General features: G+C 37.5%; 1 protein-coding gene across 11 annotated transcripts in view; it reads right to left on the bottom strand.

Annotated features, from left to right (window-relative positions):
• Nucleotides 1–19,242, bottom strand: part of KIAA1109 (KIAA1109 ortholog) — a 91,805-nt gene that overhangs the window by 47,738 nt on the left and 24,825 nt on the right. For all 11 annotated transcript variants that reach the window (XM_017825130.1, XM_017825135.1, XM_017825136.1 and 8 more), the window contains exons 14-34: nt 19,006–19,123; nt 18,426–18,581; nt 17,749–17,846; nt 16,591–16,769; nt 16,339–16,445; nt 14,567–14,775; nt 12,002–12,229; nt 11,326–11,463; nt 10,872–11,048; nt 9,029–9,157; nt 8,478–8,597; nt 6,191–6,468; nt 5,826–6,076; nt 5,137–5,395; nt 3,910–4,753; nt 3,044–3,114; nt 2,401–2,574; nt 1,992–2,112; nt 1,004–1,150; nt 694–821; nt 373–575 (exon numbers count right to left, since the gene is read on the bottom strand). In XM_017825130.1, coding sequence (XP_017680619.1) covers nt 373–575; nt 694–821; nt 1,004–1,150; nt 1,992–2,112; nt 2,401–2,574; nt 3,044–3,114; nt 3,910–4,753; nt 5,137–5,395; nt 5,826–6,076; nt 6,191–6,468; nt 8,478–8,597; nt 9,029–9,157; nt 10,872–11,048; nt 11,326–11,463; nt 12,002–12,229; nt 14,567–14,775; nt 16,339–16,445; nt 16,591–16,769; nt 17,749–17,846; nt 18,426–18,581; nt 19,006–19,123 — 4,135 coding nt within the window. The remainder of the gene's footprint in view (nt 1–372; nt 576–693; nt 822–1,003; nt 1,151–1,991; nt 2,113–2,400; nt 2,575–3,043; nt 3,115–3,909; nt 4,754–5,136; nt 5,396–5,825; nt 6,077–6,190; nt 6,469–8,477; nt 8,598–9,028; nt 9,158–10,871; nt 11,049–11,325; nt 11,464–12,001; nt 12,230–14,566; nt 14,776–16,338; nt 16,446–16,590; nt 16,770–17,748; nt 17,847–18,425; nt 18,582–19,005; nt 19,124–19,242) is intronic.

Raw genomic sequence — 19,242 nt, 5'->3', positions numbered from 1 at the left:
TCAAAGTGTTAGAAAGAAGTAAGAAAGCAATGAAGCATAATTTGTTCCCCACATAAGGTGACAAGAACTGGTAACTGAAAAGAGAGGAACTGAGAGGAAAGGATCTCAGGCCTGAAATTCCACCAGTGCAGGTCAATATTTACAATGTGACTCATCTGCCACACAAACTGCTTAGAAGTTTATCTTGATAAGTTTTAAATCTGCATACATTTACATCCAGCACTTTCTAGAATAACAGAAAATAATTCAGTTACCATCCTAACCTCCTTTTGAAAGTAACTGCAAAATCTCCAGGTTTAAGAGTCTTTTTATCTGTGTTGATAAAAACACCACAACCAAATTACAAGATCGAGACCAAGAACTGTTTAATACCTGTTGTATCAAGGCCTCTAAGTTGTCCATGAACACGATGGATGTTCAATTTAGCAGCAATTTCTTTTCCTTTTTCTGCCCCAGAACTGGATCTCAGTGAGCCAGAAGACTGGGGCTGCATTTTGCTGGTTTGGATGTAACGATCGAATGTGACAGAATTCCTCCCGGTTTCTGCACTGTTTGAAGCCTCCTCAACTATACCCCTTTGAATATAAAGGAGAAAAAAACCAATGAAGCAAATCTCAGCTGGACATAATTCCCTTGATTATTTTTGTTTAAAGTTTATTACAAACAGTGCTATGTGCTATGTGCTATTCTTACCTGTTCATACGAACTTGTGTGGCAATTCTATCAAAACACAAAGCTACCAACGAAACGTGAGTCACAGTTTTGCTGGAAGAAACCCCTGGGGATTCATCCACAGATGCTTGTAGTAAACACAGGTTCACCTAGACAAAAAAATTCCACCAAAGAGGAAAGAAATTTAGAAAAACATGTCACAGCAGACATCACTAATTTCTGATACCATCTTGTCTTGTACTTCTCAGCTTTTGGGGAACTAACAGGGATAGAAACTAAGGGTAATTTTTGAGGCACATGTCTACTAATAAGCTAAACAAAAAGTTGTTACCTTTGGTACCGTAACATTGGCCTGAAGACCTTTAATTGTCACATTATCTTGCTTAAGGGAGAGATTGGTCTGTGCTGGTCCCTGGTTTGTTGTTCCTGTGGTGGTAGTGTCTATTTTTGTTCCTCTGATATCCTGCTTCGAGGATAACTTGAAGGGGGGAGAAAAATCAGTTGTTAGCACTGAAACTCAGAGGTACTAAGCTCAAGAGTAACAGGATAGTTTATTAGCACTGAAGCAGCAAGAGATTCTAACTTCATTTATATCACAACACCATGATTTCCAGAGCAAGGGCTGTAGCACTTACAATAGGTCTAGATCCATAAGGGCAGTAATGCTATTCTGCAGTAAACTTTCTAATGACCAGATTCCAACTGAAAGTTTGAGTTCTACATATCTAAGTTGTATAAAACAACTCATTATGAAGCAAATAATTAGTGTCTGCCACACTGTGAAGTCTAAGGAATCATAAAATATAAATATGGTCATTACCTTGGACAGAAAAGACTCCTAATTCTGTAGAACTACCATACAATTCTTTTCAAGCTAAATGAATTTTTTAAGGTATCAGGTGAACTGCAAAAAACCCACAGGCACATTCACAGCTCTCCCTAACTACTGTAAAATAATAAAGTCTTGCTGATATGAATATAATACTTGAGAATATCAGTTTTAGTAATTTCAAAGAACAGAATGTACGCTCTGATCTCATGCAAGTTACTGTAGCTATGACTAGGCTGTCCAAAACAGAAAAACTTCACTTCAGTCCTGTGAGAGATTTCTGGTCACTGACAGTATATAACAGTTGATTATAGAAATGCATGTACATTAGGCACAAGATAAAAATAAGCATCTATTCCAAATTAATATAGCATTTAGCTACTATATCGCAAAACACTGAGTTAAATGAAAGCTTTTTCTATGTAAAATATAGAAAAGAGTATTCTTTCAAGTCATGTGCATTCTTCCAAGTCCTTGTTCCCTTCCTTACATTTTCTGAGAAGCTGGTTTTGCTGTTCTGCACAGCATCTCTCAGGACTTTGCAGTGCAGATCATCCACGATGGCTGCCGGGTGGCGAGAGCTGGCACAGTGCACCATCGCCTCGATGTACCTGTGAGGGGCAACAAGCCACAACAGACCACTTCAACTTCCAGTTTCACGTGACACACCATCAATCTTGTGTAATTAACACCACAGGGGAAAAAAAATAAGCACTGACAGACATAAAGGGCACTTCCCAGGTGAGCAGAACATTCTTCCAGCTGGGAAACGCAGAATTTCATTCGCTGGGCACAAGGCCCTCCCGCTCCATCAGCTACGGTATTCAATACTTTTAACCCAAACCTTGATTTCAGACCATTTTTAGCATAGACTGTAGTAGTAAAATAAAATTAATTACCTATCCAGTGCCTCTGCTACCAGAGGAGTCAGAACTACATCTACAGTTCCTTTCACTTCTACTATTGCTGTTGTCCGTGTCTGGAAGACAGGGTGATCCAATGTCCATTCCTCTGTGATTGTTTCATCATCTGTATTTTCTGCAGACTTCTTATCCAAAGGAGTGTAAGGTGTGCTAAACAGGACAAATACGGATTAATAATCAGGATTTGTAAAAAAAAACCCAAAAAACCCCAAAAGTGTACTGGTATCATTTTAATTCTTATTAGAATTACTAGGTTTCTTCTACTATATAGCTTAGAAAGTACACAAATATAATCCCAGGCAATCCCTAGATTCAAGTTCAGCTTTTGGCCATGCAATGGACACTTGCCATTACCACCTCCCAAATTAATATAAATTAAATTGCCATTTTTAATCTTGAAAACATACAAGTGAAATAATTTAATGTGTATTTTCTCTTTGACCAAACCCAAAGAGTTCATAATAGAATATCCTAATTCTAAAATATATCTGGTACTGAAAACTACTGCTATAAATCAAATTTTGGACGGGCTAGCAAGAGCAAAAATATTTATAAAGAGCATCAGGAAAATTCTACTCTTAAAAAATATGCTAATAATGTTAGACAGTATTCAACTTACTTAGATGTTGATCCTGTGAGCTGCATGCCTCTGTCCAGCAATGAATTAGCTGTGAGACCCTGTTTAACAATCTAAGACAAGAGTGCAAAGAAATTTATTACATTCCTTCCATACATGAAAAAAAAAACCCACCAAGGAGTCTTCAAACATTCACTTTGCAGGTTTTTTTCTTGAAAGAATCCCTCATAAGCAGATTCTCCAATATAGTATACAGAAACTCCTAGGTTTATTTTTCAAATTACTTGAGAGATTACTGTGAAGTTTTTAGATAAACATTGACTCATTGCTTTTTAAAAAAACTCAAATACTAACATACAAAAGGTTTGCATGAACACAAAGTTTTTCCTGCAAAATGAAAACTAATTGAATTCCAGAGGTCAGACACCTATTTTTTATCAAGTCCTTTCCATTATTTTTGATGTATTTTGTTTCAGCTCCTTCCTTAAGCCTGTATGCTTCTGTCATTTCAAAAAATCATTTGCTAAATCTGAGTTTCAATTTTACTCTGAAATAAAGCACTTAGAGCCAGGATTATACTTGATCAGTATCAAATATACTCCTACAGAAATTCTGTATAACATATTTTAAACAAAGCTCACATAAATATCATTCAACAGGCAGCATTTTTAAGAGCAATAATGACCATTCAGAACACACATCTCATCCACTGAATTCTAACTCCATCTTTTCTTGTCCACAGCTTCCCAGTCACTCAGCCCCATGATCTGAAGCCAAAAATTCAAGCTATTCCTCAACAAAAAGCAAAGAAATTTCAAGTTTCTTGTAGCCTTATTTACACAACAGGTGTACTAAGCAACTTTAAGCTTGAGTTCTTACTCCTTTCTCTATTCCTCCATCTTCCATACCTTAAAAGTTGGGACAGAAAGTTGCTCAAAAGAGGATGAACTTTCTTCACTCGTTGGTGTGTCAAGATCTAAAGGGCGATGTAATGAGGATTTTGAAGTTCTTTTGTTAGTTGGATGCTTTACTGACCAGTTGATCACCTGGAACTGTGTAAGATAATTTTGGTAACATGCCATTACAGGCTGCTGGGAAGTTATTTGCTCACGTTCCACAGTCTTCTCAGAGTCCATGACATACATGTTATCAACATGCTCATCATCTCCTCCCAGAGCTGAAACGAATGAAGCCTGTGAAGGATGAGTCTTAATTGGCAACGTTTTAATATCTTGGCTAATTTCTCCATGGATTGTGCTTGTTAAGGGCCCTTCCACACTATGATAAATAGACCCTCTACTGTATTCAGTTTTCTGAGCTTGCTTTTTTCTCTTCTTCCTCCCTGGATATGTTCCTGGACCCTCATCACTACTTATTGGCTCAAACTCCTCTGCTGCAGAAAAATAAGCTTCGCTGTCGGCCATCGACATGCTGGAGTCCATGGAGCGATACTGGTGGAACGAGTTGGAATCTGCAGAGGGAGTGTATGGAAAAGAACCAAAGCTCCTCCTCTGCTTTGGGGAGTCCAGGACATTCTCGTCACTGCGAGACACGTCGCTGCTGAACTGCACCCCCACTGGGACAGGCTGCTTGTCTCCGTAGAAGGCGGCCGTGAGGCTCTTGGTGCTCCCGAGCCGGGCGGAGCACACGGACGATTGCCGCTTCAGCGGAGACCTCATGGGAGACTGCCCAACCGGCCTCTCCTGGCTGCCAGGGGACGCAGGACGGCCCTCTGCAGCCTCAACTGCAACACTGGAAACAGAAATCACAGGTTCATTTGCTTATATTGTTATTAATGCTTCTCTTTTTACATTGCAGAAGCCGTCAGATGCATCAGTGGTTCTGCGACTTTCTATTAGCGCGGTCATTAGTTTCATAATGCTCATTATACACTGAATTCTGCCATTTGTTAGTCCATTTATCTACATAGAGAGGATGTAAAAACAAACATTAACAGCAAGTGCTGCTGTCTTACATGCTGGATTTTCTACCATTATCAGCTAATCATCCCCTATCAGGGATCCAAACTGACATTCAAAGTAGGAAATGCACTTCAGCAGCACCATTAGAAAACAACCAATGCTTTATAAATTGCTAAATCCAAGGCTTATTTTCCATACTCAGAGAGTACCAACCTTCCATGACCATCTTCCCTTTTGGCACCAGACAAGAACTCCTTCTGTCCCAGGTGATCCTCCGTGGTGGATGAGGGGCTGTCCTTCTCCCCTGCCAGCAAGGGCAGTGCAGCGCTGGAACTGCTCGTTTCCTCGGAAGAAGATGAGGAGCTGTGGGAGCGCAACGGCACTTGGAGGCTTAGGTGTTGTGCTTTCCTTTCCATTTCTATACCCATAGATCTGCAATCCCAATCTTTCCTTTTTACACCATTTGCTTTCCCTAGGATCAGAAACGGAAAAGGAAAATTGAGTATCTGACAACACACCTGCAATGGTCTCTTCCTTGCCCACTGAAATAAAAATCCTCATTAAATAAAAGCATCCTAGCATGTTGTACTAACAAAAATTAATAACATCACAGTATCAAAACATCAGATTGTCTTGGGAGGCTGCTTTCTACATAAGCAGAACAGACAAGTCAAAAAGAAAGGGTTTTACTCAGAAAGGAGTTGCAAGTTGCATGTTAATATAAAAATTCAGCATATGAAAGCTTGCTTACTACTTTCAAGCTCTGTCTGCTCTTAAAAGGGCCCACGCCACAAGAACACAAGTAGTTGTGGTTATTAACCAGAATTGTAAACATTATAAAAAGTTAGGAAATTATATGTTTGGCCAAAATAAAATAAAAATACAGTACAATGCATTCTCACCATCTAAAATCTTAGGAATCTCTTTAGTAATTATCCATTCTCCTGGCTGCAGTAGAGACTGCCCGTAAAACATATCAGATTCTGCACTTGTGCTTGAGAAAGCAGAGCTGCTTGAAGGTGTCAGCTCCTCAAGTTTGAAAAAATCCAGTCCTGTTAAGGTGCCGCCGAAGAATCGGCAACCACCAAGACAGCCACACTTGTTCTTGCTTCTCTTGTTTCTCAAATTATCATCAGGCCACAAAAACCACAACCTACAGAGGCAGAAAAACAGAAAACAAAAACATGACCACGTTTAAATTCAGCAAAAGCAAGATGAAAAGATCTCTCTCTCTCTCCAATGCCCCTCCTTCAATGGTGTCTCTCACCTCTTAGTTCGGTTGTCGTGTGTTTCTAAGAAGTGTCTCTGCACCTCATGTTTCGAGGGATGATCTGCAGCCAGAGCAATGTCGGCAGTGATGAGCCCCAGGTTGACAGAGCCAGCTTCCAGCCAATATGCCCTCCTTAATATGGGCTGGAGACCAGTCCTGCAGTTGTTCACCTGCTCCACGTACTGTCTCAGCTGAAGGTCCTGAATGGCAGCACTGACACCTTCTCCAACAGACTGGTTGTGCAGGTTGCAGTTGGCAATGCGTATGGCACCCATCTGAAAACAGGATTTAAAGCATGAACTCTGTTTATTTGCGAGTAAAACAAAGAGAGAGTAGCCTTAAACCACTTAACACACCACATACCACATAGTCCAGAAAGATCTCTGTGAATTATTCTCTCCAAAGAAGCAGTTTTATATGCAGGCAAGCACATGGACAAAAGAAAGCAAGCTTAGAAATTAATTTCCACCAGTTTTTAAAAAATAAATAAAATCTCTACTTAGAAGTCTTTGTAAACAGATCAAAAAAGAAAGCTCAGCTTTGGACAGATGTTGTAATGAAACTTTAAAAAAATTAAATCATTAACTTCTTTGCTGTCATGAAAAAAACTAAGAAATTAAAACTTTCAAAATCAGATTGTTTGATATTACACATATCATGCTATGTCCTTAGACTAAAACTGCAATTATTTACTTTGAATACAAAACTGTATTAGTTGTACAATTAATAAATACCTCAATGAGAGAACCATGTTAACCACTGCAAAACTCAAGAAATTCCAGATCCTAAACCTTAACTCAGATCCATATGAATTGTGTTATAGTAGCTTCTAATGATCACTCTTTATTTCTTGTTTTGATGCAATTCCAGTAGTTTTGGTGAACCAAAAAAGAGGTTGCCCATCAAAGATGATCCAAAAGCTCTTGCTTTAGCCCTCCTGTGGAAAACTGGTCGCTATACAACTAAGCCACCTGCCCAGACCATATCAATCCTCCCCAACACTGGTGTACACTAAAACAACCACAACATAACCCTGCCACATGCTTCAGAATTCAAATAATCTGAAGACATTGGACCAAGTTTCCTGCACAGCTTCAGTTCTCTCCAAAAAGTCACCATGGAGCACCTGAAATTTCAGCTCGAGTTTCCAACTTGAAAGCAAGAAAAGCTGAAACATAACCCAGCCATGGAGGAGCAACCCACAGGGTTAATATTAAATTATTACTTCTCATCTCTGTCACAGATTATAAAGAAGCACTGGAAACCTTTTTTTTTTTAAATTTGAATGAAACACATTCAGGATATAATTTTCTAGAGTGGTTCAGGTTATTAAGCTGCCTTTGAAAATATTGCCATTCATATTTATGCCTGCAGACACAGTTAATATTTGTGATGGTGCTTTTTAATATTGGATTCAAAAGAATTTGGAGGCTCAAATATATTTTTTTACTGCCACAGGGCAGCAAGCCATTGAAATGATGAGATACCACGTCATTAAAAAAATGTCTAAAATAATTATCATAGATTCTTGCTTGTAATGTGAAGCCGTGCCCAAAACCTTACATTTTAAGTCTACTGTTTAAGACTGTATTTATTAACTAACAGCACAACTCTGAGTCAGTTATATCAGCATAGCAGTTTTCTTCTTTTCTGTTGTTGCCATAACTCAATTACCTCTAAACTTATATTTTGCTACACTCAGTAAATTATTCCAGATTTTTCCTGTGCAGCAGGATAATGGAAGAATTTCAGCTCTTCTCTGCACAGCTCTTTTTGAACAGAAGATTCAGTCAGGCAGTGGCACTAACACTTCTCCCTTCTCTATCAAAGATACCTCTTAAATCAAAGAGCTGTATCCCACAAGAGGATCATGTGTTACTAAGCACTGACTTGTACACGATCCATAGCAATCATTTCCATTTGCTGAGTTACCAACTCACAGCACAAGTTCTTATTAGTTCTCAGGTAAAAACACTGAGATTTACATTGCCCAGTGTTTTCTGAATTTTTTACAGCACTCCTGCAGCTTCCACTCTTACTTTGGCAGATAAATACTCCTCCTTACCATTTTCCAAAACCATTAAGGGAACTAATGAGTAGAAGCCAAACTGACCTACTCCTGGTTCAGTCCAAGCCAACCTTTCATCACTTCAAATTCCAGAAATTCTGCTTAGTCCATTGCATGTAAGCAAGCAATTAATTCAGGTACCTATTCTCCCAAAAAATGCAAAGAACTCTACTGACAAAGAAGCATTTCAATTGCTGTTAAGAGAAATATTTTTACCTTTATATTGGTGGCACAGCCATGTTCTACCACGTACAGATCTGCTCCATCCATGGCCAAGCGTGTCATCGTGTACTTTAAGTCATCAGATGTTGGGCATGGCCCAGGCACACAATTCATCTGGAAAAAAGGAAAAAAAAAAAAGGAAAATACATTTAAGCATCTAGTTTAATTTGTGCCAATCCTTTCATTTATGTTCTGTTTAACAGAGGACTAATACTAGAGCAACAAGGAGTTATTTATTCTACAGTATCAACATGGGTATGATGGGGTGTTTCTGTGCTGAGGTTCATTTTCCCTTGTGCATGTTTAATTCTTCTGTCCAGCAATGTCAGTGGACCCAGCTGGCTCTCCTGGCTTCCACTGTGTGTATCCACGGGAAAATCCAAAGAGAATCATTTTTCTTTTAAAACATAATTCTCATTTATCAAAGGAAACATTCAATCTGACTATATACTCCACGTGTCCTGATAACGTTAAGGCTCCATTTCTGAACTGTTCCAAAGAACCTGTGCACATATGGTGAGCAATTAAGAGGGATGAAAGGGTACCTTTGAGTCACAGAACCGACGATCAATCCCGTGCTGGCAAATTACTACGGATTTGGGCCTTTCCAGTTCGAACTCCCGGCACACCACATGGAATACAAAGGTCTGCCCCCACTCCAGAAGACATGCCAGCTGTAAGCAAACAACAACAGCACATTGTCTAACAGCCCCTATGCAAACTGAACTTTTGGTGTTCAACGGAGAGCTGAAAGAACAACACCAAAGGCTGGGAGGTGGGCAGGGGTAAAAACAAAGACCCCACCATACCATTCTGGCTGTTTACACAAAGGCTGTTTCCTGATTTTTATTCCTGTGTGCACCATAACATGCAAATGTTTTCACGGAAAACATTGTGACATGAAACAATTTCCTAAATTATTTCCTAATAAAAGGCAACAGCTATTCCTGTTACAAACTGAGAAATTCACTGTAAAGACAGAGGTCTCCACACTTTACCACAAAGAATACCTCAAAGTACTTTACTACCATTCACAATTCAAATGTCAAACTTGCTTATGTGTAAGCAAGTTACATTTGGAAAGCAGAGGAGTGCTTTCCAAATGTAAAGTGGCTCAACAGAGCACAGCTGATTCTTGCTAGACCTACTAATTAGCCTATTGTTGATTTAAGTCTTTTATAGAGTTAGCTCGCTCATAAAGGAAATGATTCATGACTGTCTGCCTCTGTTGTGAGAGGGAAATGGGTTTTCTTTGGCTAGCCAAAGGAAAGGGCACTTAAAATCAGCAGTAATTTAAATGGAATTTAATACAGCTGTGACTGTCCTGCACAAAACCTCTCCTCCTCCCTTTACTGTTGTCCCTTCACAAGTTCTTACAATATATCACACTATGAGAGGAAAAAAGCCAATGACCCTGAAACAGCAAATTCAAGTTCTGCTCCATAGCAGTGCTGACAACTAAAAATAAATAAAAACCCTAGATGCTGCATGCAATTGAGAATGGCTTTATAAGAAAAGAAAATCCTTAGGTTCCATTAAGCATTTAGAAATGTCCTTTAACCTTAGAGTACTTTGAATCATCTATGTTTAATTTCAAATCACAAAGCAGTGCAGTAAAAACTACAGATTATTTAAATCAGTGGGAGCATTTTGGGAAATATCACTACTAATGTCTGTACATATAGCATGAAATTGTATCTGGAGTCTGTTCTTTAGATTTACTGAACCTGTTTCCTGTTTATGTGCCTTATTTTGATTTTATTTGCTTCAGAAGTCTCATGATGAAACGTGTTCAATCCTAGAAAACAATGCCCATTTTTAGAGGAACAAGAGGAAGTGTCTTAAAAAAATTAAAAATAAACAAAGCAAGCAGTAATTAGTAAATAGAATTTATGTACTTTTCTCATGCCTCAGAATACACTGGCAAAGCAAACTTCTTTAAAGAACTGGCAGATCACAGCAGAAATAAATCAAAGCGATCTGCCTGGATACATTCATCTGTCATCCATCATCACTTGGAGCCATTCATCTATCTGGAAAAATAAATGTATCATAAATGGCACAACTAAAAGGAGTTAGTGCTAAGACTGAACTAATAAGATCCAAGACTGGGAAAGCAAACTGTGTTCCCATGGGACCAAGCAGCAGAATTTATGCAGTGAGCAGCAGCACTGTCTCCGACTTTATAACGTGACTTGGACAATACTTCATTTGGCACCTCCTATCCATTTATAGAAATTATTAGATTTTCAAACTATAAAGGTTACTTAAGGCACAGATGCATCCAAATCCAGCTAAGACCACGTGCTTTCCAAAAATCCATGCCATACCAGTTCTAGAAGAAAGAAGAAAGGTAACACTTCAAAGTAAATAGTTTTTAGATGGTACCTGTGGTGCTGTAACTTTGGCTGTAAGGCTCCCAGCCTGGACATCTATGAGCCATGCATATTCCAAAGTATCACTTCCAAGGGGCAGGCCTTCTGCTGAAAACATGGCATGAGCCCTCAGCTGCAGCCCTGACAGGCTGATGTGACCCTCCCGAAGAACCTCATCCACTGCAGGTCTCTGTCAAGGACAAGGGAGTTAAAGGCAGTTCTTGTAAAAAAAAAAAAAAATTCTTAAAAATAATATTTCCTAGAGAACCTTCTCCAAAATGTTTTTAAGCACAATTAAGGAAATGCAATCTTGTCTTTTGTGCGTTTCACTAAAACGCAAACTGGACAGAAACAAAGATTTTAAAACAGGATTTTCCAACAGGAAAGTTCCTAACAAAAAGGAATTCAGTTTTAAGATCAACACAACTTCCACAATACAGACATGTAAAAATCAGATTACTGACTACCTGATAGTTGTCATTAAGAAACAGATTCACTGGAGACAGTACAAGCTGAAGCATTGTTTCCCTGAATCCTTTCTTCATCTCGAAACACAACCTTTCCAAGAAAGCTGTAGGGCACTCTGGACCATCTGGACTGCAATGCTAAAATAAAAAATAACCACGTCTGTTTCAGAAAATACACAACATGGTTGAAATTTTGAGATTAGTGGCAAATCTCTGAGTAGGAAGCATGATAATTTTCCTTCAAGTGGATACTCAAAAAGAAGCCTGTGAAACTTTCGACAACTGCATAAACAGCAATTCAAGACTATTTGGGTAAATCCAATCTTTTATTCCTGGGGACCTCTCAGAATACAGCTGCACACAGCAGAGTGCACCATTAGAAGACAGATTTGCTAATTGGCAGAGAAATCATAATGGTCAATCGAAAATATCACACAAATTAAGTTCAGTGAATAAAAATCATATAAAAAGTTATCCAGTTCTGCCTCCCAGATAAGCAAAACAAATGATGCCTCAAATCAGTTTAGCCACGGTTTCAGCAGAGAGTATACACACACTTTGGTAAGCACCACAGTGAATAAACATTCCAGGGAATTAAATTTAGCTCCAGATTAAGAAACTAAAAAAATAAATAAATTAAATAAAGCAAATTATTTTAGGATTTTAAAGCACTTACCACTGGTAATCGCCCATGCACTTTGTACAAATTAACAAGCACAGTGATATCCCAGGGGCGTAAAGTGAGAGGGTGAACTGGTTTGACTGAACCTTCGTTCTCTTTTTTATCATTTTCTACTCCAACAGCTGTCCAGCCAGAGCTTGAGGATGTTGACAGGGACAAAACAGGGCTTGAAATAACCTCCTCAAAATCAGTGTACATGTCATCTTCCCCGAAGTAATTTTCCTAGGAAAAAGAATTATGACATATAGGAAACAAATGAAAAACATGTTGACAGTGTATTGGAATACAAATCCAATCTTCTTCTGTGTGTTAGTCCTCCCTAAAATAAGTGGTATAGCAACAACCTACAGCTAAAGGAACATATACTTCAATTTTATGAAAACTGGATAGTTTAAATGAGCAAATTTAGGCCATGTGCTTTCATAGGAAATCAAGGGGCTCGGTAGTTTTTGCAGTACTGGTATTTTAGATGAATGTAATACAAATATTATTATTGACATTTTTAAACAGATTTTGTTCTTTTAAAGACAGATTACAGAGTAAGAACACAAAACACATCCTGCAGGAAGTCACCCTCGTCCAATTTTGTTTCCAACTTAGAAGTCTTAAACATGCTTCTAAAATATTAGATCATAAACACTTCTCACTCGGGTCTAAAAGCCACCTTGTTTGTAAGCAAATCCTCCTCAATTATCTAAAACCAAAGTAATTTTGCCAAATACTACTGGGAAAGAGAAAATCTATCACTAATAAAAATTAAAAGAAAAACCAAAACACACTTTCTTCTATTTTACTTACTAAATGCATCAGAATCAGATTTCTGAGAATTTGTCACACCCTTGCCTTTTAAAAAAAAAAAAGCTAAAGAAGAATTTTCTTTGGGTATTTTTTTATAAGGCAGACCCAGCAGAGGGTGGTAAGAAATCCACAAAGTCCTTAGTAAGAAACAGGGTGTGCAACACCAAAAAACTACTTCCCAAGATTACAAGGCTTAACGGGGAATGATGCATGTACAGGAATCTCTATCACATGTATTAGAAAAGATAATGAAAACAAACTGAAAACAACATTTCAGCCACAAATCAGGAAAAATCAGAAAAACCTCTTAGAAATTCTTCAAGAGGTGCTCCCGGCACAGCTGGACAAAAAGATCAAAACAGAGCCATAAAAATTGTAAAAAGAACAATAAATGCACATTTTTAAAACAAGGTATTAATCTAAAATTTCCCTTGAGATTTAGAAGAGAAAAGCTAGATTTCAATTGAGAAATCTGCACCTAAAAATTAAATCAGTATAGAAACAAGGATCTAATGTAGCACTGTTTACATCTACCTCCAGAGGCAAAGAGCACTGAAAAAGTGCTGCTTTGCTTGGAAAGACAGAACTACCTCATGAATTATGGGTTCCAAAAAAAGGGGCTCAATAAACAATTCAAACATGGGGGCTTTTCCTCTGCATCAGGAGAAATCAAGCCTTCCAAGATGCAACACCGGCCTATTTTTAATCTTATTTATTTTATCAACAACATGAAAAAATAATGAGCTTATTTGCAAGTCCTATACCCTAAAAAACTGCTATTCATTGCTTACATGCAATGCTTATATAAATTCATGAAAATTACTGTTTCAGTGATCCCCTGTCTCAGAAAACTCCTCATCCTCTGACTCAAAATAACAGCCTGGAGAGCATTACCTTAGCCTAGATCTGCATAGGTTGAAACAGACCTCCAGAGAAAACAAACAAGCAAAAACCCACCAAAAAACCACTCCAAAACCACACAAAAAAACCCCAAACCAACAATCACAAAAATCAACCAAACCCCAAGTGTTTCACTGGAACTCAAACAGAACTGTTGTGTTCAACTGCCTCTGCTTTTGTCACCACAAGGGAAGGTGAGGGAGGTGGGAAGAAATTCAACTGTTTCTAGATACCCTAAAAAATCAGGAACGGAAGAGGCCACAGCAAAAGCAACACAAACACATTGTAAAGAATAACAGATTTACATCAAGGAAAGGATCAATCATTCTTCTTCACTATTTATTGAAGTAACTTTTTAAATTAAGCTTATTCTCCTGGCCTTCCCCACTCCCCTCCATGATCCCAACTCCAGAAACTTCACAGAATCTAATTAAAACAAAATCAAACAGATAATTGGGGCACTCTGCAGAACTTAAGATGCACTAAAAGTATGGGTTCTGCTATAACTTTGCATAAAAAGGGTTGTTTATATAAGCTCTAGTTATAATTGTGATTTTATGTTTTATTTTACTGCTGCAAAACTCCAAGAAGAAATTTTGGGTACATGTCCAGAGCACACACTATGCCTTGAAAGGAAAATTATGCTGATGTGGGTCTACATATATATATATATATGTATATGAATTTTTCTCATAAGCCTGTGCCAATTGAATTCATCCCTATCAAAGTCATTCCAAACTAGTGCTTACAGAAAGTTTCCCTCCAAACTCACGTCTTCTGTGGAATTCCAGTTTTCCATTTCAAACTCATCGTTTCCCCTTTCCTACGTGTGGCCATTCACAACTGTGTTCCCATGCCTACCTTTATGGACAGAAAGGCTTTGAGCAGGGGGCCATACAGGGTTATCTGGGAATCTGGGGAGAGTTCCAGTTCCACGTGGAGCTTATCCGGGGGCAGCTCGGAGGGGTCGAGGGGCAGGCGGGTGGAAGCTGTGGGAGATGAAATCACACTGTCGGTTGTTTTCTGCGACGGCCTGAGCACAGACAACATTGTTTCTTCCATTTCTGACACTTTGGGGCAAAATAAAGCAGAAAACAGATTCAGATCACAAGTCAGGCTTCTCTTGGACAATATTCGGTGAATATCAATGTGTATTAAAGATATAGCTTGTATTGTGTAATTATGTGAACGTGTCTGTGCTACAGAACTGGTTTCTCAACTCTTGTAACTATGGGAAGACAAGAAAATATAGAATATTTTAGTCTATGTTAATTATGCAAGAGAAAAACAATCCCTCGAGTTCTGAAAAAAATATTCCATTTATTTATTTATCTTGCTTTTGAAGTTAAACAGAGACATGCTTTTATTTCAGCAGCGTAGAAGATTTCCCACAACCCACATCTACTGCAGAGTAAACAAGAGGGAATAAACATGAAAAGTGCAAAAGTTGTATTAAAAAATTGACTCAAAAAAAAAGAGAACCAGATGTTGCTACCGCAACAAACACGTTCTATGAGCAGCACAGATTAGAAGGAAACTGGACTGTGCTGGATTATTCAGTGAAGGAAGCTGCAAAATTACCTGTGTATGCACCAACTGTCAAGTGCAGGTTTCAATTGCTACCATTCTGAGTAAACGTTTTCAAAATGTGAAGAATGCACATTTGACACGAGCTGGCAGTCTCACAAGAGCACTGAATGAACATCTGCAAAATCAATCTTACCTTTTTCTGCTTCGTCCTCTAAAATTTCAGTTCTTTTAGATGTGAATTGTTGGAACTCAAAACCTAAAAATGCTCTCCAGCATGTCTTCTAACACCTGCTGATTGAGGCCCATTCAAATTAGCCCTCATTATTCTTCTAATACCTCTCCTTCATCAGTTCTGCTTCTACCGTCTCAACTTGAAAGAGTTTTATGTCACCCCATAACTTCCTGCATACCTCCCTCTGCATTTAAATTAACTTACTTGTATCTGTGTTTAATGTTTTGTAACTTTTTTTGCAAGCACATGCTTAGAGGATATTTGTTATTTAGAAATATTTAGACAGTTAAATTCAGAAAATTCTTCGATATTAGTGTTAGACTGACCAGTTTAACACTCATATCTGGTGGCCATGGTTCTTCACTTCAACAGGGCTACAGTGAAATCTCAGAGTTTCATATCCATAAGTGGAAGACAAAGTGATTATATATCATATATAATGTGTTCAAACATTTAAATCCTAAGACAACATGACTATATCTGAAGGGAAAAAAATCTTAGAAAAGCTAAGAAACGTGATATTGCCAAAAATATCGTACTTCCTATTGAATATACCGATATTTAATATACCAAGTGGTATTTTGTCTTGAGCAACAACCCATTTAAGAGATCCACTTTGTTAAGGACAAGGAGAAGGGAACTGCAGACAGTATCCTCTTTTTTCCACAAGGAACTGGGACACAGTCTGATATTTGGCAGCATGAAATGTTGTCAGTTTTTAAATCAAACCTGGTGCATTCTAAAGATCAGCACAGTCCCACGAGACATACAACAGCAGTGGAGTTCCAAATTCATTCCTGCAAATGTGATCCAAGCTCATAGCAGCTTCCAAAACGAAACATGTTAACAAGGAAAAGGTAGTGACACTTACAGGATTGCTTTAGCTGCTCATCTGCCTTCTGAGGATAAATTGGGTGCCACGAGTAGTCGATTGTAAACATCACACTCGGGACTGTCCAGCATTCGACCCATCCAGCCCTTTCAAACAGAGACATCGTGCTTTTATTTGAAGTCCAATACTTCCATTAAATATCTTTCATGAACTTATGAAGTTGCTTTAATCACAAATGAAAGAAGCAAATATGACGAGCCAATATAAACATAAATCCAAACAAAAACTCACTCTTCTTGAGTAATGTTCCTCCATTTGGGTTTGCCTGTTTTCTGACCACTTTGACATTCTGAGGACATACAAGACTCAGGATTTATTTTATTAGGCTGACAGTCTTTCACCAGCATAAAGAGGGAGTATTTACTAGGATGACAATCTGGCAGGTACAAATGAAGATCAACATCTTCTCCCTAAAATCAAACATTAGGAACAGAGTAGTTCACTTTCATTCACTTTATGCACAGTGCTCAGGCTATTTGCATATGTATGTGTCATCATCTCCACTTTACAGGCAAAGTTAGACAAGAAATCTTTGTTTTCCCACCAATTTCTACTACAAACTTAAGAGCTCTATAGTTCTGAACACTTACAACTCCAGTAACTTGCACATAAAAACACACCAAACAATCTGTAAAACACAGGGGCACAGCTTTCAGTGATTCCTGTTCTTTTGTTGTTCAAACCATACTGATAAAGTTATGTAGCGGGCCCAAGGCTACCCTACATCTCAACAAAATCACACTTTAAAAAGAAAAAAAACATAAATCAATGCTTTCTTTGCTGTAAAATTATATAAAATTATCAACATCCCCATCAACTAGTTTTTTATTTTTAGTAGCAGCAGATAGCTTCTATTTCAGGGAAGACAAGAAGTACAGTCTTTCAAAGAATTATCTGTGTCTGTTAAAAACACTTTATCATCATTATCTATTCTACAGAACCTCTTAAAAATCTGGAACATGGCTCTGCAAAACAGTTTGGGGGTACCTGCTCCAGTATTTGATTCTATCATTGAACATACATTAGATTTTCACATTTCATAAATGAAAGGAAGCAGAATTTCAAGTGATAAAATACACACACTGACTAACAGCCTAAGTGTATGTAATAAATACACATATTAAATGTGTGTATATATGTATGTGTGAAGCATATGCTTGTAAATATTTTAAGAAAGATTTTTATTTTTATATATATATATAAATAAAAACAGTCCATGATTAAATGCTTCATACAAGCAAACTGAAACCATTTGCCTCTGTGTTACTCAAAGAAAAATTCTATGAACTTAAATGAAGTGAAATAGAGTATTTTTCTGTCAGGAAAGAGAGAATTGAAAATGTCCTGATTCAAGAAGCTATCTCATATTTAGAAGAAAAAAGAACTTACCCTTAAAGAGAATCTAGTATTGCATGTGGTTGGAACAAAATCAGTGAAAGGCAGACTAAAAACAATGTTCAGTGTTTCTCCACAAGCTGCCAGATAAACTGGGAGAGAAGAGGAAAAACAAACAACAAAAAAATCTGTCAAAATTACTGCCTATTTTGTTCTCACACAAGTTATCAAACACACAGGTAAAAATAATGAAAATATATTAAAGAACTCAGAGGAAATTGCCATTTTAACTACAGTGTATTTACAGTAATAAATTACTGCTATAAATTATTCTCAAACTATTTACTCCCCACGGCTTGTCCTTTCTAGAAAGACACTGTACTTAGCACTATGAAATTGCAGGCAAACAGGAAAAATATCTGTAGTATCTGATGCTTTTCTTTATCGCTTCAGACATCAGTTTTTGGACAAGAAAACACACATTGAAAGTTCCTCCGGTTTCTGATGAAGTGTTGAGCTCATTTTTAACTAGAACACAATTTAATGATTTTTAATCCACCATCTTCTTTCTATGTTGAAATTATAAGATTTGAGCACAGTGTAAACTACTGAAATGCTGAAATATTTGAATTCTATTACTCTCTTTATATATATTTATAAATATACACTGTATATTTTGTAATAATTTTACAGTATGTACTACTTCTTCCAAATAAAAAAAATGATCTCACCATTCTCTTGTTGTTTGGTGGAACAGTCAATCCAATTATGTTGATTTGCTGCCCAAATCATTTCAAATTGATGAAACATGACTTTGAAGTTCCACATATATGGAACAAATGAAAAAATATCAGGTGCACTATCACTGGACCAGTCTTGGATCAAATCTAAACCCACACAAAGTAATAAGAGGTAAGTTAGTAGCAATCAAGTGAGAGATTTCTTCTTTTAAGATTTCAGTGTTGTAGAAGTTCATGATTGCCCTGAACACATCAGCAAACAACATTAAACAAATCAATAACTGTGATAAGAGATCTGATAAGAAATAAATTTAAGATCATTTAACATAAATGCAGATCAAATTTAGTTCAGATATCAGAAAACTAAATTATGTGTATCTCTACTGAAAAGTAAGAATATCATGAACTTAGACACACAGAAGCATCAGGAACTTTGTTCTCAGAAACAATTTGTTGTCCTAAATATGAGAAACCAGACAACCTGACCTTGCACAACTCAGCAAGATTTGACAAGAAATCCCAAAGAAAGAATATTTAATTTGATATGTAACTTATTTAGTAAAGAGGTTACCTGTAAAGAAGCTTTTCTGAGCAAAGATGAAATGATAGGTTGCTTTATAAACCTCAAGCTCACATTGCCACGTCTGGGGCATGTTCCATATCCGGGGATAGCTGGCATTGATATGGAACTGTGAACAAGATATTAAAGCACCAGAATTACCTCAAAAGATGACAATGCTTGACCCTGTAGCTCAGCAGTTTTCACATATGTACCCTGCTGAATAATTAAAATTGTTCTCCTGCTGGG

Source organism: Lepidothrix coronata, unplaced genomic scaffold (assembly GCF_001604755.1).
Source record: "Lepidothrix coronata isolate B3197 unplaced genomic scaffold, Lepidothrix_coronata-1.0 Scaffold116, whole genome shotgun sequence".
In the NCBI taxonomy this organism is placed as follows: domain Eukaryota; kingdom Metazoa; phylum Chordata; class Aves; order Passeriformes; family Pipridae; genus Lepidothrix; species Lepidothrix coronata.
This window is presented reverse-complemented; position numbering and strand designations above follow the sequence as displayed.